Source organism: Ranitomeya imitator, chromosome 2, assembly GCF_032444005.1.
Source record: "Ranitomeya imitator isolate aRanImi1 chromosome 2, aRanImi1.pri, whole genome shotgun sequence".
Classification (NCBI taxonomy): Eukaryota; Metazoa; Chordata; class Amphibia; order Anura; family Dendrobatidae; genus Ranitomeya; species Ranitomeya imitator.
Genome location: NC_091283.1, coordinates 181,586,308 through 181,610,735, shown reverse-complemented (window position 1 = coordinate 181,610,735; position 24,428 = coordinate 181,586,308). Strand labels below are relative to the sequence as shown.

Sequence of the window (24,428 nt, the reverse complement as noted above, 5' to 3'; positions counted from 1 at the left end):
AAGCTCTGAGACGTGGAAACTCTGCTGACCGCAATCCCTAATCCTAACACACCACACTAGAGGTAGCCGTGGATTGCGCCTAACGCTCCCTATGCAACTTGGCACAGCCTGAGAAACTAACTAGCCCTGAAGATAGAAAAATGAGCCTACCTTGCCTCAGAGAAATTCCCCAAAGGAAAAGGCAGCCCCCCACATATAATGACTGTGAGTAAAGATGAAATACAAACACAGAGATGAAATAGATTTAGCAAAGTGAGGCCCGACTTACTGAATAGACTGAGGATAGGAAAGATAGCTTTGCGGTCAACACAAAAACCTACAAACAACCACGCAGAGGGGCAAAAAGACCCTCCGCACCGACTAACGGTACGGAGGTGCTCCCTCTGCGTCTCAGAGCTTCCAGCAAGCAAGAAAAAACCAATATAGCAAGCTGGACAGAAAATATAGCAAACAAAAATAACACAAGCAGAACTTAGCTTATGCAGGATAGAGAGGCCACAGGAACGATCCAGGAGGAAGCAAGACCAATACTAGAACATTGACTGGAGGCCAGGATCAAAGCACCAGGTGGAGTTAAATAGAGCAGCACCTAACGACTTAACCTCATCACCTGAGGAAGGAAACTCAGAAGCCGCAGTACCACTCTCATCCACCAAAGGAAGCTTATAGACAGAACCAGCCGCAGTACCACTCACGACCACAGGAGGGAGCTTGGCCACAGAATTCACAACAGTACCCCCCCTTGAGGAGGGGTCACCAAACCCTCACCAGAGCCCCCAGGCCGACCAGGATGAGCCACATGAAAGGCACGAACCAGATCGGCAGCATGGACATCAGAGGCAAAGACCCAGGAATTATCTTCCTGACCATAACCTTTCCACTTAACCAGATACTGCAGTTTCCGTCTCGAAACACGAGAATCCAAAATCTTCTCCACAATATACTCCAATTCCCCTTCAACCAAAACCGGAGCAGGAGGATCAATAGATGGAACCACAGGTGCCACGTATCTCCGCAACAATGACCTATGGAACACGTTATGGATGGAAAACGAAGCCGGAAGAGTCAAACGAAAAGACACAGGATTAAGAACCTCAGAAATCCTATATGGACCAATGAAACGAGGCTTAAATTTAGGAGAGGAAACCTTCATAGGAATATAACGAGATGACAACCAAACCAAATCCCCAACACGAAGTCGGGGACCCACACAGCGCCTGCGGTTAGCGAAACGTTGAGCCTTCTCCTGGGACAAAGTCAAATTGTCCACTACATGAGTCCAAATCTGCTGCAACCTATCCACCACAGTATCCACACCAGGACAGTCCGAAGACTCAACCTGCCCTAAAGAGAAACGAGGGTGGAACCCAGAATTGCAGAAAAACGGCGAAACCAAAGTAGCCGAGCTGGCCCGATTATTAAGGGCGAACTCAGCCAAAGGCAAAAAGGACACCCAATCATCCTGATCAGCAGAAACAAAACATCCCAGATATGTTTCCAAGGTCTGATTGGTTCGTTCAGTCTGGCCATTTGTCTGAGGATGGAAAGCCGAGGAAAAAGACAAATCAATGCCCATCCTAGCACAAAAGGCTCGCCAAAACCTCGAAACAAACTGGGAACCTCTGTCAGAAACGATGTTCTCTGGAATGCCATGTAAATGAACCACATGCTGAAAAAACAATGGCACCAAATCAGAGGAGGAAGGCAATTTAGACAAGGGCACCAAATGGACCATCTTAGAGAAGCGATCACAAACCACCCAAATGACCGACATTCTTTGAGAGACGGGGAGATCCGAAATAAAATCCATAGAGATATGTGTCCAAGGCCTCTTCGGGACCGGCAAGGGCAAAAGCAACCCACTGGCACGAGAACAGCAGGGCTTAGCCCGAGCACAAATCCCACAGGACTGCACAAAAGAACGCACATCCCGCGACAGAGACGGCCACCAAAAGGATCTAGCCACCAAATCTCTGGTACCAAAGATTCCAGGATGACCAGCCAACACCGAACAATGAACCTCAGAGATAACTTTATTCGTCCACCTATCAGGGACAAACAGTTTCTCCGCTGGGCAACGGTCAGGTCTATTAGCCTGAAATTTTTGCAGCACCCGCCGCAAATCAGGGGAGATGGCAGACAAAATTACCCCCTCTTTGAGAATACCCGCCGGCTCAGACAAACCCGGAGAATCGGGCACAAAACTCCTAGACAGGGCATCCGCCTTCACATTTTTAGAGCCCGGAAGGTACGAAACCACAAAGTCAAAACGGGAGAAAAACAGCGACCAACGAGCCTGTCTAGGATTCAACCGTTTGGCAGACTCGAGATAAGTCAAGTTTTTGTGATCAGTCATGACCACCACGCGATGCTTAGCTCCTTCAAGCCAATGACGCCACTCCTCGAATGCCCACTTCATGGCTAGCAACTCTCGATTGCCAACATCATAATTTCGCTCAGCAGGCGAAAATTTCCTGGAAAAGAAGGCGCATGGTTTCATCACCGAGCAATCAGAACTTCTCTGCGACAAAACAGCCCCTGCTCCAATTTCGGAAGCATCAACCTCGACCTGGAACGGAAGCGAAACATCTGGTTGGCACAACACAGGGGCAGAAGAAAAACGACGCTTCAACTCCTGAAAAGCTTCCACAGCAGCAGAAGACCAATTGACCACATCAGCACCCTTCTTGGTCAAATCAGTCAACGGTTTAGCAATGCTAGAAAAATTAGCGATGAAGCGACGATAAAAATTAGCAAAGCCCAGGAACTTCTGCAGACTCTTCAGAGATGGTGGCTGAGTCCAATCATAAATGGCCTGAACTTTAACAGGGTCCATCTCGATAGTAGAAGGAGAAAAAATGAACCCCAAAAATGAAATCTTCTGAACACCAAAGAGACACTTTGACCCCTTCACAAACAAAGAATTAGCACGCAGGACCTGGAACACCATTCTGACCTGCTTCACATGAGACTCCCAATCATCCGAGAAGACCAAAATATCATCCAAGTATACAATCAGGTATTTATCCAGGTACTCTCGGAAGATGTCATGCATAAAGGACTGAAACACTGATGGAGCATTAGAAAGTCCGAATGGCATAACCAGGTACTCAAAATGGCCTTCGGGCGTATTAAATGCTGTTTTCCATTCATCGCCCCATTTGATAGGCACAAGATTATAGGCACCACGAAGATCTATCTTGGTGAACCAACTAGCCCCCTTAATCCGACCAAACAAATCAGACAGCAGCGGCAAGGGGTACTGAAATTTTACCGTAATTTTATTTAGAAGGCGGTAATCAATTCAAGGTCTCAGTGAACCATCCTTCTTGGCCACAAAAAAGAAACCCGCTCCCAATGGCGACGATGACGGGCGAATATGACCCTTCTCCAAAGACTCCTTCACGTAACTCCGCATAGCGGCGTGCTCAGGTACAGATAAATTAAACAGTCGACCCTTTGGAAACTTACTACCAGGAATCAAATCGATAGCACAATCACAATCCCTATGCGGAGGTAGGGCATTGGACTTGGGCTCATCGAATACATCCCGGTAATCAGACAAGAACTCTGGGACCTCAGAAGGGGTGGATGATGAGATAGACAGAAATGGAACATCACCATGTACCCCCTGACAACCCCAGCTGGACACAGACATTGATTTCCAATCTAATACTGGGTTATGGACTTGTAGCCATGGCAACCCCAACACGACCACATCATGCAGATTATGCAACACCAGAAAGCGAATATCCTCCTGGTGCGCAGGAGCCATGCACATGGTCAGCTGGGTCCAATACTGAGGCTTATTCTTGGCCAAAGGCGTAGCATCAATTCCTCTCAATGGAATAGGACACTGCAAGGGCTCCAAGACAAACCCACAGCGCCTAGCATACTCCAAGTCCATCAAATTCAGGGCAGCGCCTGAATCCACAAATGCCATGACAGAATAGGAAGACAAAGAGCAGATCAAAGTAACGGACAAAAGAAATTTCGACTGTACCGTACCAATGGTGGCAGACCTAGCGAACCGCTTAGTGCGCTTAGGATAATCGGAGATAGCATGAGTGGAATCACCACAGTAGAAACACAGCCCATTCTGACGTCTGTGTTCTTGCCTTTCAGCTCTGGTCAAAGTCCTATCGCACTGCATAGGCTCAGGTTTATGCTCAGATAATACCGCCAAATGGTGCACAGATTTACGCTCGCGCAAGCGTCGACCGATCTGAATGGCGAAAGACATAGACTTATTCAGACCAGCAGGCATAGGAAATCCCACCATGACATCCTTAAGGGCTTCAGAGAGACCCTTTCTGAAAATAGCTGCCAGCACACATTCATTCCATTGAGTGAGCACGGACCACTTTCTAAACTTCTGACAATAAATCTCTATCTCATCCTGACCCTGACACAGAGCCAGCAAATTTTTCTCTGCCTGATCCACTGAATTAGGTTCGTCGTACGGCAATCCGAGCGCCAGAAAAAATGCATCAATATTACATAATGCAGGATCTCCTGGCGCAAGGGAAAATGCCCAGTCTTGAGGGTCGCCACGTAATAAAGAAATAATGATTTTACCTTGTTGAACTGGGTCACCAGAGGAGCGGGATTTCAAAGCCAGAAACAGTTTACAATTATTTTTAAAATTCAAAAACTTAGCTCTATCTCCAGAAAATAACTCAGGAATAGGAATTTTAGGTTCTAACATAGGATTCTGATCCACTAAATCTTGAATGTTCTGTACTCTTATAGTGAGATTATCCATCAAAGAGGACAGACCCTGAATATCCATGTCCACACCTGTGTTCTGAACCACCCTGATGTAAAGGGGAAAAGAAAGACAGAACACAGTGCAAAGAAAAAAAAATGGTCTCAGAACTTCTCTTTTCCCTCTATTGAGAAGCATTAGTACTTCGGGCCTCCGGTACTGTTGTGAACAGGTAATTCAGAACCACAATGGACCTTGAAGTTCAGAGCACACAAGGTGACCTGACATTTACCAAAAACATAGGACAAGCTCTGAGACGTGGAAACTCTGCTGACCGCAATCCCTAATCCTAACACACCACACTAGAGGTAGCCGTGGATTGCGCCTAACGCTCCCTATGCAACTCGGCACAGCCTGAGAAACTAACTAGCCCTGAAGATAGAAAAATAAGCCTACCTTGCCTCAGAGAAATTCCCCAAAGGAAAAGGCAGCCCCCCACATATAATGACTGTGAGTAAAGATGAAATACAAACACAGAGATGAAATAGATTTAGCAAAGTGAGGCCCGACTTACTGAATAGACCGAGGATAGGAAAGATAGCTTTGCGGTCAACACAAAAACCTACAAACAACCACGCAGAGGGGCAAAAAGACCCTCCGCACCGACTAACGGTACGGAGGTGCTCCCTCTGCGTCTCAGAGCTTCCAGCAAGCAAGAAAAAAACAATATAGCAAGCTGGACAGAAAATATAGCAAACAAAAATAACACAAGCAGAACTTAGCTTATGCAGGATAGAGAGGCCACAGGAACGATCCAGGAGGAAGCAAGACCAATACTAGAACATTGACTGGAGGCCAGGATCAAAGCACCAGGTGGAGTTAAATAGAGCAGCACCTAACGACTTAACCTCATCACCTGAGGAAGGAAACTCAGAAGCCGCAGTACCACTCTCATCCACCAAAGGAAGCTTATAGACAGAACCAGCCGCAGTACCACTCACGACCACAGGAGGGAGCTTGGCCACAGAATTCACAACACCTTATGTCTGGTGCGAAATGGACAAAGGAACTCCTAAAAGTAGTGAAGCTGGATAGGGAGGATTCTGTGATCCTGGACAAGATGTCACGACCCGGGAACATGCTGAAGGACATGTGGGAGAGTACAGGGAAAGTGAAGGATATTAGCTGTATGGGACCCTAGGTCGATGCTGTAATTGATTTGGATGTGCTGAGGAAGGAAGCCAGTAAAGTTAATCGTTTAAAGTTGGAACTGGATTCTGTCTCTATTTGTGTGCAATCGTCAGGAGTGAGCCTGCAACAAACCAGAGGCGGCCTCGATGGCTTGGAGAATAGAGAGACAGGTATGCTGACAAAGGGACACTGTATTCATGCGGTGGGAGACCAGGGCGCGTATAAACAAATACTCTCAGCCACGACTGAGGGGAGGTGGCCATATATGTGCGGCTTTCTTCATTCTCCGCAAGGACACACATCTATCTCAAGAATGAGGCACAGTCACACTCCCACGCGAATTTAGAGGTGGCCATGTAATGTGTTCTCATTTCACTCCGCTGGGACCTATAGCTATCTCAAGAACGAGGCCCAGTCACACGTCGTCCAGAAATGGAGAGATGACCATAAATCCATGGCTCTCCTCATTCTTCACTGGGACCCACAATTATTAAAAATAAGGTCCAGTCACTCGTAGTAAAGGAATATAGAGGTGGCCATGCATGTAACGCTATCGACATTCTTCCCCGAAACCTACTACCATAAGAAAGGAGCCCCATCACATGCCATCTAGAAATGGAGAGGTGGCTATGTATGCATGACTCTTCTTATTAATTTTAATGAGAGTTCTGGAGAGAGCAACAATGCAGCACGCAACAGGGCCCCATCTCTAGATAGATGCCAGTTTCTCCTATCTTGAGACAGGATATGCATGTGCATGGGCCATGAATGTATGAAATGGGAATACCCATTTAATAGAAGGAAACACCTAATTTGGCACTCCATCACTTTATAGGAAGTGACTTTAAAGAGTCTCTGGAGGACCCAGCATATTAGTGGATTATATGAGCACCATGCAATACTCCATTTATCCTGTGGTGGTGCTGCACTGGAATTAATCACTTGGTTTCTGGTAGATTCAGCTGATCGCTGGAGGTCCAGCTCATTTTGGAAATATTGGAAAAGAGAATGGACACTTTTCCGGCTTGGTTTTCTGGGACTTAGGCCAGCATTCTTTGTCTGCTTTTAAAGTACATTACTAAGTGACAACTCCCTGCAGCTGGCGTAGGACTACTGGGTAGAAGTAAGTAAACTTTTACTACTTCTTCCACCTACACTGGAGAGTTCCTCCATAAAGGCGAGTTTACCAGTGAAGCTACTTGGCCCTTACTCTGCAAACATGAAAGCTGAGATTTCCAGGAACGCATGGTGTTTGCGTTCCTCACTCACAGAATAAATACTCCAATATCCTCCAGTATTCATTTTCCAGACATTTTTTTTTTTACTAATGACCTTTTCTTAAGACTTAACCTGAACGTCTCCTCAGATTGGTGACGTACTCTTACTTACATCCGTCGGCTTCAATCTTATTCACGTACTCCTTGGCGCTCTTGATGTTCTGATGTGTCGCCTGGATGGATGTGTCGGGTTTCCAAACTTTTACCACATCTGAGAAGGTGATGATATTGAAGGAGTCATCTCGGTGGAGGTCACTTAAGATCACATGCATCGCACTTTTAGTCTGAGAGAGAAAAAATAAAAAAAAAAATAGGAAAGGTATGGTGGTGTACATGGTGTTATACAGAGAGGTTGTATACACCTTAATCAGAGAATGACCAATTGTGTAAATTAATATTTGAGTTACAAGTATTTTTTTAAATACATTTGTAATATTGCAATTTCCACTAGAAATTAGACTAATTCCTACTGTCCTTTCGGGAAGCCTTTTCATCAAGCTCAAAAATATCTCCAGAATCCGTTCTTTCCTCAACCCTCAATCTACTAAAATGCTTGTGCATGCCCTAATCATCTCCTGCCTAGACTACTGCAACATCCTTCTCTGTGGCCTCCCTGCTAAAAGTCTTGCACCTCTCCAGTCTGTCATTTACCCGAATAATCCACCTCTCTCCTCGCTACTCCACTGATTCTCCCCGCTGCAAATCTCTTCACTGGCTTTCATTCCCTCAGCGCAGCCAGTTCAAATTACTAATACTGACCTACAAAGCCATCCATAACCTGTCTCCTCCATAGGCTATGTGCACATGTTGCGGATTCCATTGCGGATTTTACTGCGTTTTACCTGCGGATTCACCGCGGATTTTCAGCAGATTTTGTGCAGATTTCCCCTGCATTTTTACACTTGCGGATTAAGGAATAGGTGTAAAACGCTGCGGAATACGCACAAATAATTGACATGCTGCAGAAAATAAACTGCAGAATTTTCCGCAGCATGTGCACTGCGGATTTGGTTTTCCAGAGGTTTACATGGTACTGTACAACGCATGGAAATCCGCTGCGGCTCCGAAGCCAAATCTGCAACATGTGTGAGTCACCCACCAGGGCAATGGGGATACTCAGGTACCGGGTCCGGTCGCTCTTAAAGGGGATGTCACGGTGGCTGCGACCTAGTCCGTGGCCGTGGGCGCTCACATAAAAGGGGGGTAAGTATTTAAAGTGAATTTGGTAATAAAGTTTATTCGTGATGCCACCTGTGGTTCTCGGTCAGTGGGACCGACGCTGCTTAAAGGGGTCCTCTGGGGCGATGTTGCAGCAAGATGGTGACGCTTCCCACAGGTGAAGTGGGGTCCCCAGGGCTCCCAAAGTATATGGCAAAGATGGTGTATGCCGGAAAATAAGTGGAGGACACAGAGTTGTTAAGTCTTTACCTGGTTTACTGGTAGGAGCAGTCCTCAGTCCAGGATATCAGGCACGGGTGGTGATGTAGTCTGGCTGGCTTGGAAGCAAAGGTGATCCCTCTTGAGGTCCGTAAGCCTTCCTAATGCGCTAATATGTGAGGTCCCTGCTGCCGGCAAAGTCCTCTTACTCCTGTCCTAGAACAGGTACCCATATGATGGGCAGCTTGAGCCATTTTACAGGGTCTCTATCATGACTCAGGCTCTTCAAGTGCTGCTTCACCTCCAGGCGTAGTGTGGGCAAATAACATACAGTTCTGCTAAGTGTCCTAGAGTCCCGCTAAAGCCTCGGGCTCGTGATGCTGGTCTGTGCGCTTCGGCTCTGAGGGTGCCCGGTCACAGTTCCCCTCTGAGCGCTTTTCCACTCCTGTGCTTCTTTCCTCATTTGCTCCACTGCATACAACAACCCCTCGGGTTCTAGTCCTTTCCTGAAGCTGCAGCTCAGTCCTGGCTGCACGACTCCGTAGTCTGCACTCTTTTCCAGACGTCCTTTTTCCTCAGTGTCTCACTCCAACTAACCTAACTCCTCCTCCAGACCAGAATACTTAAAGCTAAGGGAAGCTCCCCTGAATCCGGGTCCTGAGCTCTCCCTTCTGGCCTGGATTCAGAATGTGTTGTGTGTACATGCTTAATGCTTACCTGATAAAGAGAATCCTCCTTGCCTCTAAGCATGATATCGCCCTCCCCGAAAGGAATAATAATAATAATCTTTATTTTTATATAGCGCTAACATATTCCGCAGCGCTTTACAGTTTTTGCACACATTATCATGACTGTCCCCGATGGGGCTCACAATCTAAATTCCCTATCAGTATGTCTTTGGAATGTGGGAGGAAACCGGAGTGCCCGGAGGAAACCCACGCAAACACGGAGAGAACATACAAACTCTTTGCAGATGTTGTCCTGGGTGGGATTAGAACCCAGGACCCCAGTGGAAGGCAACATCACTGTAACAACCGGTTACCTGGGGTGTTACATGTGCACATACCCATATATCTCTGACCTAATCTCCCGATATCTTCCCTCACATAATCTCTGGTCCTCCCAAGACCTCCTTCTCTCCTCCACACTTATTCGCTCCTCACCTAATCGCCTCCTAGACTTTTCCCGAATATCCTCTGGAATTCTGTGCCCCAACACATCCAATTATCCACCACATTTAGATCCTTCAGACAGAACCTGAAAACCCACCTCTTTAAGAAAATTGCCAGCCTGTAAGGACCCGGCTGCCTCCTCACCACCACCCGAGTTGCCACAACCCCCCAACCTATTGTCTCCTTCCCCACCATCCTATAGAATGTAAGCCCACAAGGGCAGGGTCCTCTCTCCTGTGTATCAGTCTGTCATTGTTAGTCTGTTTACTGTAATGTGTGTCACGCTCACACGCTGACTGGTGGGCGTGAGCTCGGGGGGTTTGTAGCCCCACTGTGCCATGAACCAAACTACCCTGGAAGGGGCGTGACTATGACAGCTGCCTTGGTCTTCTCTGGAGCCTCTGATGGTGAGGTAAGACTTTTGCTGCAGGCAGCTGCCAGGTGCTACTCCAGGGTGGTGTCTGGCTGTGGCTGCTGATCCCACTTGGAGAACAGGAACACTAGGACAGGTGCGGGCATCAGGCAGGACGGACAGAAGAGCACGGCTGAAACTCAGACGAGTAGGCTGGCACGGCTGAAACACAGGGCTGGCAGAGACGGCAGGGACACAGGGCTGGCTGGTACGGCAGAGACACAGGGCCGGCTGGTACGGCAGGGACACAGGGCCGGCTGGTACGGCAGAGACACAGGGCCGGCTGGTACGGCAGAGACACAGGGCCGGCTGGTACGGCAGAGACACGGGGCCGGCTGGTACGGCAGAGACACAGGGCCGGCTGGTACGGCAGAGACACAGGGCTGGCTGTCACAGCAGAGACACAGGGCTTGCAGGTTGGTGTGGTGTATGAAGGAACAGGTATGGACCTGTTCACACAGGAGATGCAGGTAAGGAAACTAGCAGGAAGGAATGGAGTATGAAGGAATAGGTTGGGACCTGATCACACAGGAGGGGAACCGCAAGGTATGCGAAGAGGAGCTGCAGCAAGAGATTCTGCAAGAGCAGAGCGAAACCACAATGTATGCGGAGAGGAGCTGCAGCAAGAGATTCTGCAGCAGCAAGAGCAGGGTGAAACCACAAGGTATGCGGAGAGGAGCTGCAGCAAGAGATTCTGCAGCAGCAAGAGCAAAGCAGAGTGAAACCACAAGGTATGAGGAGAGAAGCTGCTGCAAGAGATTCTGCAGCAGCAAGAGCAGAGCAAAACCACAAGGTATGCGGAGAGGAGCTGCAGCAAGAGATTCTGCAGCAGCAAGAGCAGAGCGAAACCACAAGGTATGCGGAGAGGAGCTGCAGCAAGAGATTCTGCAGCAGCAAGAGCAGAGCAGAACAGAGTGAAACCGCAAGGTATGTGGAGAGGAGCTGCAGCAAGAGATTCTGCAGCAGCAGAGTGGAACAGAGCAGAATTGCAGGAGTGCAGAGCAGAGGTAGAAAAGTGGTTCAGAGTGAACACAAGAAAGGACACAGTAGGGAAAGAAGTACAGACAAGGAGACAGTGGTAGGACAGAGTTCAGACAAGGTAATGGAAAGAGACAAGGTACTGGAACAAAGACCAGGATATACAGCCACCTGGAGGGCAGACAGACAGGTACAAGGCAAAGCAAAGAGAACAGCCTTAAGAGAAGGCAAGACACAAAGCAAGGCCTGACATCTCAGAAGCAACACACTAACTGAGTTAACACATTGCACAGGGTGGAACTGCCCTAAATACTGTATAAAGTAATGTAGCGGCGCTAGTGACACAGCATAAAAAAGCAGCAAGTACCTCCTTACCACATAGGAGGAAGCAAGGGGAATAATGTATAAATGATGAAATAATCAATCAAACTTGCGCTAAGAAATGCATGCAAAGGAAGCCAAAAATAATAATTATAATTTACCTGGTGGGGAGGAGATAGTACTAATGAAAGTAAAATGGACGATGAAGTTGCTTGCATATAATTATGAGTGCACTATTCCAGGTCTGAAAGTGGAGACAAATAAATATAAAAAGTATATTAAGGTATCAGGTAGCGTGAATCCCTATGAGTAGATATCTGAGATCATGTACAAGTCTAGCAATGAAATAGTCCCGTCCTTGTAAATGCACGTACATAAGAAACTGGGGAGGAATCGTACCTGCCACAGGATGCACACACGGTGAATGTAGAAAATGCCAGTAAAAGCGATACACGTAAGTGCTGTAGATAAAATACTATACTTAGCTTCACTGTCCTTCGTGGAGGTTAAAGATGCTGACGATAGTACATGGCACGCTGTCCCGGCCGGTGACAGCCGCCTCAAACGCGTTTCGGAATAACACGGATTCCTTCTTCACTGATTCCTGAAGAAGGAATCCGTGTTATTCCGAAACGCGTTGGTTAATCTTGGCTCCCCCAGTGCTCCGTACCGCCGACAGGGGCACCACGTGACTTACTGGACACGTGACCCGAACAGAACGCAGGTCCTGCCAGCTGCAGCATTATCGAGCGCCGCGCTCTCCACACACGCTCTCCTGTCTGAGGCGGCTGTCACCGGCCGGGACAGCGCGCCATGTACTATCGTCAGCATCTTTAACCTCCACGAAGGACAGTGAAGCTAAGTATAGTATTTTATCTACAGCACTTACGTGTATCGCTTTTACTGGCATTTTCTACATTCACCGTGTGTGCATCCTGCGGCAGGTACGATTCCTCCCCAGTTTCTTATGTACGTGCATTTACAAGGACGGGACTATTTCATTGCTAGACTTGTACATGATTTCAGATATCTACTCATAGGGATTCACGCTACCTGATACCTTAATATACTTTTTATATTTATTTGTCTCCACTTTCAGACCTGGAATAGTGCACTCATAATTATATGCAAGCAACTTCATCGTCCATTTTACTTTCATTAGTACTATCTCCTCCCCACCAGGTAAATTATAATTATTATTTTTGGCTTCCTTTGCATGCATTTCTTAGCGCAAGTTTGATTGCCCTAAATACTGGAGGCCTCTTGGTAATTGGTCAGGAACAGATTAGACAGGTGCGCCCTGATTCCATAAGAACCAGAGAGTTCAGGCGCCGCCCCCTAAACACACAGCTAGGAAGCATGCAGAGAGCAGAGGCACAGAATATGGAGCTGGCAACAGACTGAACACAACATGACATGGAGCAGTGAGTAAGAAGGTGTGTGAGGGATGGGAGGCCATGTAGTGATGCCAGCAGAGTTGTTACAGTACTCCCCCCTTTACGGCCCCTCTTCTTCAAGCCCGCCAGAATTACTTGTAGAAGAAGGCTGGGAGCACACATAGTCAGAGCCATCACGACATTCCTCAGGTAGGATGAGGTAGGTGTGACATTAGAGATCACAGGTTGCCCAGTCTCTGAGTCCAGGAAGATCAGCTTCCCACACTGAAGATACAAGGGCCAGGACTACTTTCATTTAGTTGACAGAAAGCATGGACTTGGAAACTTCTGTTTTGACCTCAACATTATCTGATTCTTTGGAAACTGAAGACACCTTCACTGGATCCAACTTAAGTCCTCCATCACAAGAAAATTGAGCCTCCTCCTTTAGACTGGTGGAAAGCAGAGATGAACTCACTTCTGTCTTGGAATCTTGACCCAATGGCCACATGGAAGCATACGTACAGGAGACATCTTCAGCCTGGTACCCTGAGAAAACTGGACCTCCTCTTCTGGATTAGAGGATGAGTAAGTCGCTGTCTTGGTATTTTCACCAGGTAGCCAGTTGGCAGCAGAAGGCATACATTTAGGAAGCACTTTCAGCCTCTTACTCTGAAAAAACTGGACCACCTCTTCCTCTGGATTGGGAAAAACCGGAGATACATAGGTCTCAGTTCCTACCTCTTCATCCACCTGCCACATGGAACCTGAAAGCATCTTTACTGGATGCATCTTCTGGCCATGGTCCAGAGGAAAACTTTCAAGTGACAGGGATGTTCCTGGGAACTGGTCACTGGTATTGTCGCTGGAGGTGTGCGGAGAGGGCGCCACTGCTTCCTTATCTTCAGTGGCATCAGCACACCATGACTTAACCAGCAGATCAGGTAGAGAAGTTGACATCACTGTATACTTACCTTGCATTATAGGAACTAAAGACCTTTGGAGACTAGGTAGTTCAAAATGCAGCATCATGCTGGGTCTTCGGACCGGACAGTAGAGTACCTGGCTCAGAACGACCGATGGGCAAACTGGTCAGCAAGTGGAAAACAAATTTCTTTGAATATAATGCTCCGATTTGGAGCTGTAGTAGTCTCTTTGACACTGGACTGTTCATAAGTAGGGCTCGGCATTCACCAAACACCTTCACAGGATTTTGGAGCTGTGGAACAGGAACCACGCATAGACTCCGTCTGGTTTGCAGCTTGAATATATTTGCAGAGCCGAAGCTCCCACAAGGCACCGGAACAGACATAAACTTTAGTGGAAGGGAGTTATTCTCACCAAGGGCAGTTTCTCCTACTGGCCCAAGGTTCTGGAGCTTTAGATCCTTTGGACAGAGACTGTCCGGGTGTTCCTCACAACCGCAGCAATATAGTAAGCCCTTCTTACGGCTGGTCTTAGACTGGTGCTTTGCCAGTCCACTCTTGACAGTCTTTTTGGGTTCTATTTGAGTAGCTGCTTTTTCAGGGAGAGGAACGGGAGGATTTCAGATGGTCGTGGTCTGACGTGGCGGTTTCCTCACTGGTTTCACCCGTCTGGAGCGCCTCTCGGATCTGGAAAGGGAAGACATAGTAGGCGTAGCTGGACCAGGTACATCAAAGGCTTTATGGAAGGCCACAAGGAAGGCCTCAAAGTCCGAGATGATGGGATACCCTGCTTCCCCAAAGGGGAGTGATCAATATTAGAGCATCTTCGACCAGATGGGACATGATGTATCCCACCTTGACCCAGTCGAAGGGGAAACAGGCTGCATTCCCCTGGATGTAGTGCAGGCAGTGATCCAGGAACCCTTGACACTCTTTAGGACTCCCATAGAACCTAGGCGGCTCAGCTGGGTCACGCTGCTCCTCCTAATAGGCCAGAAGTTGCTTGTAGAGAGCATTTGAAATTATGATTGGGCCCGAGGTCTCCTCAATTTGAACTACACAGGGCGGAACAAATTCTTTGGGTTGCTCGTACAGGTAAAGAAAAAGTTCATCATGCTCTGCGAGCAGTAAGACATGAGATATTGCGGAGGCCATGGCCTGTGCAAACTGTCACGCTCACCCCCTGACTGGTGGGCGTGAGCACGGGGGTTTGTAGCTCCACTGTGCCACGAACCAAACTACCCTGGAAGGGGCTGGACTATGATAGCTGCCTTGGTCTTCTCTGGAGCCTCTGATGGTGAGGTCAGACTTTTGCGGCAGGCAGCTGCCAGGTACTACTCCAGGGTGGTGTCTGGCTGTGGCTGCTGATCCCACTTGGAGAACAGGAACACTAGGACAGGTGCGGGCATCAGGCAGGACTGGCAGAAGAGCACGGCTGAAACTCAGATGAGTAGGCTGGCACGGCTGAGACACAGGGCTGGCAGAGACACAGGGCTGGCAGAGACAGCAGAGACACAGGGCTGTCTGGTACGGCAGAGACACAGGGCTGTCTGGTACGGCAGAGACACAGGGCTGGCAGCTATGGAAGAGACACAGGGCTGGCAGGTATGGAAGAGACACAGGGCCAGCAGGTACGGCAGAGACACAGGGCTGGCTGGTACAGCAGAGACACAGGGCTGGCTGGTATGGCAGAGACACAGGGCCGGCTGGTGCGGCAGAGACACAGGGCTGGCTGGTACGGCAGAGACACAGGGCTGGCTGGAACGGCAGAGAAACAGGGCTGACAGGTTGGTGTGGTGTATGAAGGAACAGGGAGGGACCTGTTCACACAGGAGATGCAGGTAAGGAAACTAGCAGGAAGGAATGGAGTATGAAGGAACAGGTTGGGACCTGTTCACACAGGAGGTGAACAGCAAGATATGCGAAGAGGAGCTGCAGCAAGAGATTCTGCAGCAGCAAGAGCAGGGCGAAACCACAAGGTATGCGGAGAGGAGCTGCAGCAAGAGATTCTGCAGCAGCAAGAGCAAAGCAGAGCGGAACCACAAGGTATGTGAAGAGAAGCTGCAGCAAGAGATTCTGCAGCAGCAAGAGCAGAGCGAAACCACAAGGTATGCGGAGAGGAGCTGCAGCAAGAGATTCTGCAGCAGCAAGAGCAGAGCGAAACCACAAGGTATACGGAGAGGAGCTGCAGCAACAGATTCTGCAGCAGCAAGAGCAGAGCAGAGTGAAACCACAAGGTATGCGGAGAGGAGCTGCAGCAAGAGATTCTGCAGCAGCAAGAGCAGAGCAGAGTGAAACCGCAAGGTATGCGGAGAGGAGCTGCAGCAAGAGATTCTGCAGCAGCAGAGTGGAACAGAGCAGAATCGCAGGAGTGCAGAGCAGAGGTAGAAAAGTGGTTCAGTGTGAACACAAGTAAGAACACAGTAGGGAAAGAAGTACAGACAAGGAGACAGTGGTAGGACAGAGTTCAGACAAGGTAATGGAAAGAGACAAGGTACTGGAACAAAGACCAGGATATACAGCCACCTGGAGGGCAGACAGACAGGTACAAGGCAAAGCAAAGAGAACAGCCTTAAGAGAAGGCAAGACACAGAGCAAGGCCTGGCAGCTCAGAAGCAAAACACTAACTGAGTTAACACATTGCACAGGCCCAGTCCACAGGGAGGAACTGCTCTAAATACTGCAGGCCTCTTGGTAATTGGTCAGGAACAGATTAGACAGGTGCGCCCTGATTCCATAAGAACCAGAGAGTTCTGGCGCCGCCCCCCAGAGGCACAGAATATGGAGCTGGCAACAGACTGAACACAACATGACATGGAGCAGTGAGTAAGAAGGTGTGTGATGGGAGGCCATGTAGTGATGCCAGCAGAGTTGTTACAATTTGTATGTAACCCCTTCTCATGTACAGCACCATGGAATCAAAGGTGCTATATAAATAATAATAATAATCATCATCATCAGAGACAGGGTTACGCCTCTACACACAACTTAGCCAATCTCAACGGGCGATGTCACAGCTTCTCCTCCCTTCACAATGACCTTAACACATGCTCATTAGATGTTCAATATAAAAGATAGGGCCTGTGCTGTTCATTGTGTAAGATTGCTCTTAATGAATGTATTGGGGGACACTCGCTTGGCACGGGATTAACATAGTCAGGCACGATTTTTAGTTTAAACACAGTCTATGTGGTTTATTAAAGTGTCATAAACCAGGTTGTGCACAGTTCATATTAAACATTTCATAAAACACAACAGGCACCAACTGGTGATATTAACTTGCAGCTTAATCTTAAACACTTTTTATACGGCTTTGTATCACAGACACTAAACATGCTGGACCTCTCACTTCGCCCAGTTACCATGGGTGTTGTGAATTCCGCTCTTGGGCTCCCTCCGGTGGTTGTAAGTAGCATTTTTGTGAGTTCTGCTCTTTGGCTCCCTCCTGTGGTTTTGAGTGGTATGGCTGCTTCTTGGATCTAGCTTCTGCAGCTGTTTTCACTGATCGTCTTTCTGGCTCGGCTATATTAGTCTGGCCTTATCCCTCATTCAATGCCAGTTGTCAATTGTTCCTGCCTGGAGTCATTCCTCTTAGGACTTTCCTGACACTCTGACCAGTTCATCAAAGCTAAGTCCTTGCTTGTCCTTTTGCGGTTCTCTTGTTGTGGACTTTGTTGTTCAGCACTTTCTTTGTTTTTGTTCATTTGTCCAGCTTTTCAGTATGGATCTATTCCGTTAAGCTGGAAGCTCTGGGCAGCATAGTTTGCCTTCCACACCTTTAGTCAGGTGTGGAGATTTTTGCATTTCTTTGCGGTGGACTTTTTCTAGTTTTTTTTACTGACCGCACAGCGTTCTGTTCTGTACTATTTCTATTTAGCTAGAAGTGGCCTCCTGTGCTAAATCTTGTTTCATACTACGTATGTCATTTCCTTCTCCTCTCACAGTCATTATTTGTGGGGGCTAATCTATCCTTTGGGGATTTTCTCTGAGGCAAGATAGTTTTCCTGCTTCTATCTTTAGGGGTAGTTAGCTCTTAGGCTGTGACGAGATGCCTAGGCCGAGTTAGGAGCATTCCACGGCTACTTCTAGTGTTGTGTTGAGCTTAGGGACTGCGGTCAGTATAGTTGCCACCTGCTCAGAGCTAGACGCATGTCGCTCCCTAATCACCAGATCATAAAAGTACAACTGGCCAAAAATGAGCTGAATGCCTCTCAAAAGAAGGAAGAGAAAAAGAGTTCTGAGCCATTTTTTTTTTCTTTAGTTTGTTTTGTCTTTTTCCTTCCTCTTGATCTCTGGGTGATTCGGGATTTGGATGCAGGCATGGATGTTCAGGGTTTGTTTTCTCGTGTGGATCAGCTTGCTGCAAGAGTACAGAGTATTCAAGATTATGTGGTTCAGACTCCGGCCTTAGAGCCTAGAATTCCTACTCCGGATTTGTTTTACGGGGATAGATCTAAGTTTTTGAACTTTAAAAATAACTGCAAATTGTTTTTTGCTCTGAAACCCCGTTCCTCTGGTGACCCCGTTCAGCAAGTAAAGATAGTTATTTCTCTACTGCGTGGCGACCCTCAGGACTGGGCATTCTCACTTGAGTCAGGGAATCCCGCATTGCTTAATGTAGATGCATTTTTTCAATCGCTCGGATTATTGTATGACGAACCTAACTCTGTAGAGCATGCTGAGAAAACACTGTTGGCCCTGTGTCAGGGTCAGGAAGCGGCAGAATTATACTGCCAGAAATTTAGAAAATGGTCTGTGCTCACTAGATGGAATGAGGACGCTCTGGCAGCAATTTTCAGAAAGGGTCTTTCTGAAGCCCTTAGAGATGTTATGGTGGGGTTTCCCACGCCTGTTGGTTTGAGCGAATCTATGTCTCTGGCCATTCAGATTGATCGGCGCCTGCGCGAACGCAAAGTGGTGCACCATATGGCAGTGTCCTCTAAGCAAAGTCCTGAGCCCATGCAATGTGATAGGATTTTGACTGGAGCGGAACAGAGGGGATACAGACGTCAGAATGGGCAGGAATCAGCGCTGGGGAAGCCATATGTGTCCCTGCTTAGGTGCAGTATTCATTTGCTGCTCCTGGCTCACCGCTCAGCTGATAGGTGGGCGGGGAGCCGCTAATGAATAAGCCAAGCACCGCATTGTGGTCTTGACCGATCATAAGAATCTGATTTACCTCGAGTCGGCCAAGCGGCTGAACCCTAGACAGGCTCGGTGGTCCCTGTTTTTCTCCTGTTTTGATTTCGTGGTCTCATATCTTCCAGGATCTAAGAATGTTAAGGCGGATGCCCTCTCTAGGAGTTTTTTGCCTGATTCTCCTGGAGTCCTTGAGCCGGTTGGCATTCTTAAGGAAGGGGTGATTCTTTCTGCCATCTCCCCTGATTTGCGGCAGGTGCTTCAGGAATTTCAGGCTGATAGGCCTGACCGCTGTCCTGTGGGGAAGCTGTTTGTTCCTGATAGATGGACGAGTAAGGTGATTTCTGAGGTCCATTGTTCAGTGTTGGCTGGTCATCCTGGGATTTTTGGTACCAGAGATTTGGTTGCTAGGTCCTTTTGGTGGCCTTCCTTGTCGCGTGATGTCCGTGCTTTTGTGCAGTCCTGTGGGACTTGCGCCCGAGCCAAGCCTTGCTGTTCCCGCGCTAGTGGGTTGCTTTTGCCTTTGCCCGTCCCGGAGAGGCCTTGGATGCATATTTCCATGGATTTTATTTCGGATCTTCCTGTGTCCCAGAGGATGTCTGTTATCTGGGTGGTTTGTGACCGGTTCTCTAAAATGGTCCATTTGGTACCTTTGCCTAAATTGCCTTCCTCCTCTGATTTGGTTCCATTGTTTTTTCAGCATGTGGTTCGTTTGCATGGCATTCCGGAGAATATTGTGTCTGACAGAGGTTCCCAGTTTGTTTCCAGGTTTTGGCGGGCCTTTTGTGCTAGGATGGGTATTGATTTGTCTTTTTCTTCGGCGTTCCATCCTCAGACCAATGGCCAAACTGAGCGAACTAATCAGACCTTGGAAACCTATTTGAGATGCTTTGTGTCTGCTGATCAGGATGATTGGGTGACCTTCTTGCCGTTGGCCGAGTTTGCCCTTAATAATCGGGCCAGTTCGGCTACTTTGGTTTCGCCTTTCTTTTGTAATTTTGGTTTCCATCCTCGTTTTTCTTCAGGGCAGGTTGAGCCTTCTGATAGTCCTCGTGTTGATTCTGTGATGGACAGGTTACAGTGGATTTGGGCTCATGTGGTAGACAATTTGACGTTGTCCCAGGAAAAGGCTCAGCGTTTTGCTAACCGCCGTCGGTGTGTTGGTCCTCGGCTTCGTGTGGGGGATTTGGTTTGGTTGTCCTCTCGTCATGTTCCTATGAAGGTTTCTTCCCCTAAGTTCAAGCCTCGGTTTATTGGTCCTTATAAGATTTCTGAGATTATCAATCCTGTGTCTTTTCGTTTGGCCCTTCCATCCTCTTTTGCCATCCACAATGTTTTCCATAGAACTTTGTTGCGGAGATATGTGGTGCCCGTTCTTCCATCTGTTGATCCTCCTGCCCCGGTGTTGGTTGAGGGGGAGTTGGAATATGTGGTTGAGAAAATTTTGGATTCTCGTTTTTCGAGGCGGAAGCTTCAGTATCTTGTCAAGTGGAAGGGTTATGGCCAGGAGGATAATTCTTGGGTTGTTGCCTCCGATGTTCATGCCGCCAATTTGGTTCGTGCTTTTCATTTGGCTCATCCTGATCGGCCTGGGGGCTCTGGTGAGGGTTCGGTGACCCCTCCTTAAGGGGGGTACTGTTGTGAATTCCGCTCTTGGGCTCCCTCCGGTGGTTGTAAGTAGCATTTTTGTGAGTTCTGCTCTTTGGCTCCCTCCTGTGGTTTTGAGTGGTATGGCTGCTTCTTGGATTTAGCTTCTGCAGCTGTTTTCACTGATCGTCTTTCTGGCTCGGCTATATTAGTCTGGCTTTATCCCTCATTCAATGCCAGTTGTCAATTGTTCCTGCCTGGAGTCATTCCTCTTAGGACTTTCCTGACACTCTCACCAGTTCATCAAAGCTAAGTCCTTGCTTGTCCTTTTGCTGTTCTCTTGTTGTGGACTTTGTTGTTCAGCACTTTCTTTGTTTTTGTTCATTTGTCCAGCTTTTCAGTATGGATCTATTCAGTTAAGCTGGAAGCTCTGGGCAGCAGAGTTTGCCCTCCACACCTTTAGTCAGGTGTGGAGATTTTTGCATTTCTCTGCGGTGGACTTTTTCTAGTTTTTTTTACTGACCGCACAGCGTTCTGTTCTGTACTATTTCTATTTAGCTAGAAGTGGCCTCCTGTGCTAAATCTTGTTTCATACTACGTATGTCATTTCCTTCTCCTCTCACAGTCATTATTTGTGGGGGCTAATCTATCCTTTGGGGATTTTCTCTGAGGCAAGATAGTTTTCCTGCTTCTATCTTTAGGGGTAGTTAGCTCTTAGGCTGTGACGAGATGCCTAGGCCGAGTTAGGAGCATTCCACGGCTACTTCTAGTGTTGTGTTGAGCTTAGGGACTGCGGTCAGTATAGTTGCCACCTGCTCAGAGCTAGACGCATGTCGCTCCCTAATCACCAGATCATAACACATGGGTGTCCGTACGCCGTACAGTTCACCCTTATCCTAAGTCACATACAGCGTACATGATACTGGGTCGTGGTCTGTAAACACGCCGAACCTCACTCCGTTCAGTCACCGTGGGAGACCACACAGTTGATAGAACATCACAAGCACCAACTGACTGTATAGGTACCTGACGGGAGCTCTTGCTCCACCTGCTGACTCCTTGTCAGTCCACTCTTCCGGGAAAACTGCCTCACAGGGATCACCAACTTGCCTGGCGGCATACCTTTAGTCAGTCCAGACCCACCGAAGGACGGTAGCTTCCCCAACACAGACCATCCAGAACCATAGTCTTACTGTGCGCTATTCAGAGATCCGGTCCTACTCCCAGGACCTCCCAACACACCAGCATGTGCTTCTTCAGGACTCCTACTCCCAGGAAATCCAACACATACTTCCAGGACCTTCCCCACTCAGGTCCAAACACTGGAACCACACAGAACCATGTGACCCACACCCTGGTCACATGATATACCCTTAACCACTCCCCTGGGTGGGAGTGTGGATGCGTGGCTAGTTTGTCCCGCCCATCTCACATAACTAGCCTAGTAAGTCTCCCTTACAACTTACACAAACACTTGTGGGACTACAGGTCCCAAAACCACATTACATCAGACTTACCACGCAGACTCCCTCTGCGACACATATCGGCCACTCACAATTCTGCCAGTCACTGTTTCACCACCATTATCACAACAGATACGCCTCCATGCATATCCCGAGGAGCACACACAGCGCCCCCTGGCTGCCACAGGGGTCACTGCATCACAATTGCTACAAATCTAAAAAGTGCATTGAAATGAGAGGACATTAAAAAAAACGGAGACCAGTGTGAAAACTGCAACATTTATACTTTTTTGCAGATAAAAAAAAAATAAAACCTTTGGTGATTTTCTGATAATAGCTTCCCTTTAAGGTCCTACGTTGTACTCATAGAAAACACCACACAGAGCTTACCGTATTTTACGGACTATAAGACGCACCGGACTATAAGGCGCACCCAGGTTTTAGAGGTGGAAAATAGGAAAAAAAAATATTTGAAGCAAAAAAATGTGGCAAAATATTTAATAACATAAATAACATACTATTATATGTGGCGTTATTATATATAATAGTATGTTATTATGTTGGAAGCTGCGGGACCAGTGTGGCACCTGTACAGTACTATATGAAAATGCTGGAGGGTGAGTATAAGAATGGGGGCACAGGGCTTGTATTGAAAGCACCACTCCAGCACTGCAAAATAACACTGGAGTGCTGCTTTAAAATCCCATGGGAGAACTATAACTCCCAGCATGTCCTGCAGATCCTATGACATGCTGGGAGTTATAGTTCACCAAAGGAGTGGCAGAGTGCTTTATTGTGTTTTGGAAAGACTAACCTCTTAATTGTGGCAGCCAGCCACTGTGGTGAGGTAAAAGCATCCCATGACTGCACACAGAGCCCTCCCTCTGGTTTCCTTTACACAGCACAGGTTATGAGAAAGCTGCAGATTCTAGTGGGGAGCCTGAAGGACCTGTGATGATGTCAAGAAGAGGGAGGGCTCTGAGCTGCCATGTGATGCTCCAGCCCGCCCACTTCTGACATCATCACAGGTCCTGTTTGTGCACGGCACTCAGCGTCCAGCCCAGGCATGGCAGGCAGGTATGCAGCGATCTCCTCTCTCCTCTGGCCCCTGCTGCTGCTGCCTCCTCCTCCCCCAGACATACAGACCTCCCCAGCTGGTGCAGGAATCAGCGCTGGGGAAGCCATATGTGTCCCTGCTTAGGTGCAGTATTCATTTGCTGCTCCCGGCTCACCGCTCAGCTGATAGGTGGGCGGGGAGCCGCTAATGAATAATAATAATAATAATCTTTATTTTTTATATAGCGCTAACATATTCCGCAGCGCTTTACAATTTACACACATTATCATCGCTGTCCCTGTTGGGGCTCACAATCTAAATTCCCTATCTGTATGTCTTTGGAATGTGGGAGGAAACCGGAGTGCCCAGAGGAAACCCACGCAAACACGGAGAGAACATACAAACTCTTTGCAGATGTTGTCCTGAGTGGGATTAGAACCCAGGACTCCAGCGCTGCAAGGCTGCTGTGCTAACCACTGCGCCACCGTGTTGCCTATTCACTGCACTTAATCATCGGGACCACATGGTTTCCCCAGCACTGATTCAGGGCAGCGGGGACATCCTGAAGTGGCATAACAGTGCGATCCCACTCACTGCTGACCCCTCCCCACATGCTACATCCGTACCATAAGACGCACCTACACTTTCCTCCCAAATTTGGAGGAAAAAAAGTCCGTCTTATGGTCGGAAAAATACGGTAATTATATGCACCGTGCAGAATAATGCCCAATGACCGTGCCATAGATTTGCCAATGAACACCTCATACAATGGCAGAAACAATGTTGCCATACAGTGCCATGCTACATGGCGTAACTACCACCAACTAACATACAATGTCCAAATAATAGTTCCATACATAAGTGTACAGCATTTTTGTGTTACTTTAACATTGAGACAGCAAATTCCAAAATGTGGCTCCAAGGGCGATCGTCCGAGATCTCTGATAGCATAATCGTATCACTAGTATCAGATGGATGCAGCTTGGTGGCAGAAATTAAGGGCATCAAATTGACAAATTCTTACAAATTTAATTTAAAAAAATTGTTTACACCCACATATTCACCTGCTTCATCTTGGTGCCAAACATTGACCCGCTGATGTCTATAACAAAAATAACGTTCTTCTGGATTGCTGGAAGTCCCCGAGGAGCGAAGTAGTGAACGAAATATCCATTGTAGATCTGGATGACAAGCATGAAATTTGGACAACGTTTTCACTTTATGTCACGTACTAGAAGTCTAGGAGTCGATATATCATATTACTTACCTGGACATCACCTGCAAGGTCTTTCAAGGTCACATCATACTGAATGACAAAATCGGCAGCAATCCCGGAGTTGGATTGGGAAGCCTGTTCCTCGGGGGTGGGCTGGAATGTGATTCGTGCACAGTGTGGACTTTTTTCGATCTCAGTAGATGGAGGTGTGGCGGCCTCACCTGTAGG

General features: G+C 47.8%; 1 protein-coding gene across 1 annotated transcript in view; it reads right to left on the bottom strand.

The window, feature by feature from the left end:
- The window catches only part of ITIH6 (inter-alpha-trypsin inhibitor heavy chain family member 6), an 84,247-nt gene that overhangs the window by 25,990 nt on the left and 33,829 nt on the right, over window positions 1-24,428 (bottom strand). The window contains exons 6-8 of the mRNA XM_069748191.1: window positions 24,252-24,421; window positions 24,049-24,165; window positions 7,289-7,460 (exon numbers count right to left, since the gene is read on the bottom strand). Coding sequence (XP_069604292.1) covers window positions 7,289-7,460; window positions 24,049-24,165; window positions 24,252-24,421 — 459 coding nt within the window. The remainder of the gene's footprint in view (window positions 1-7,288; window positions 7,461-24,048; window positions 24,166-24,251; window positions 24,422-24,428) is intronic.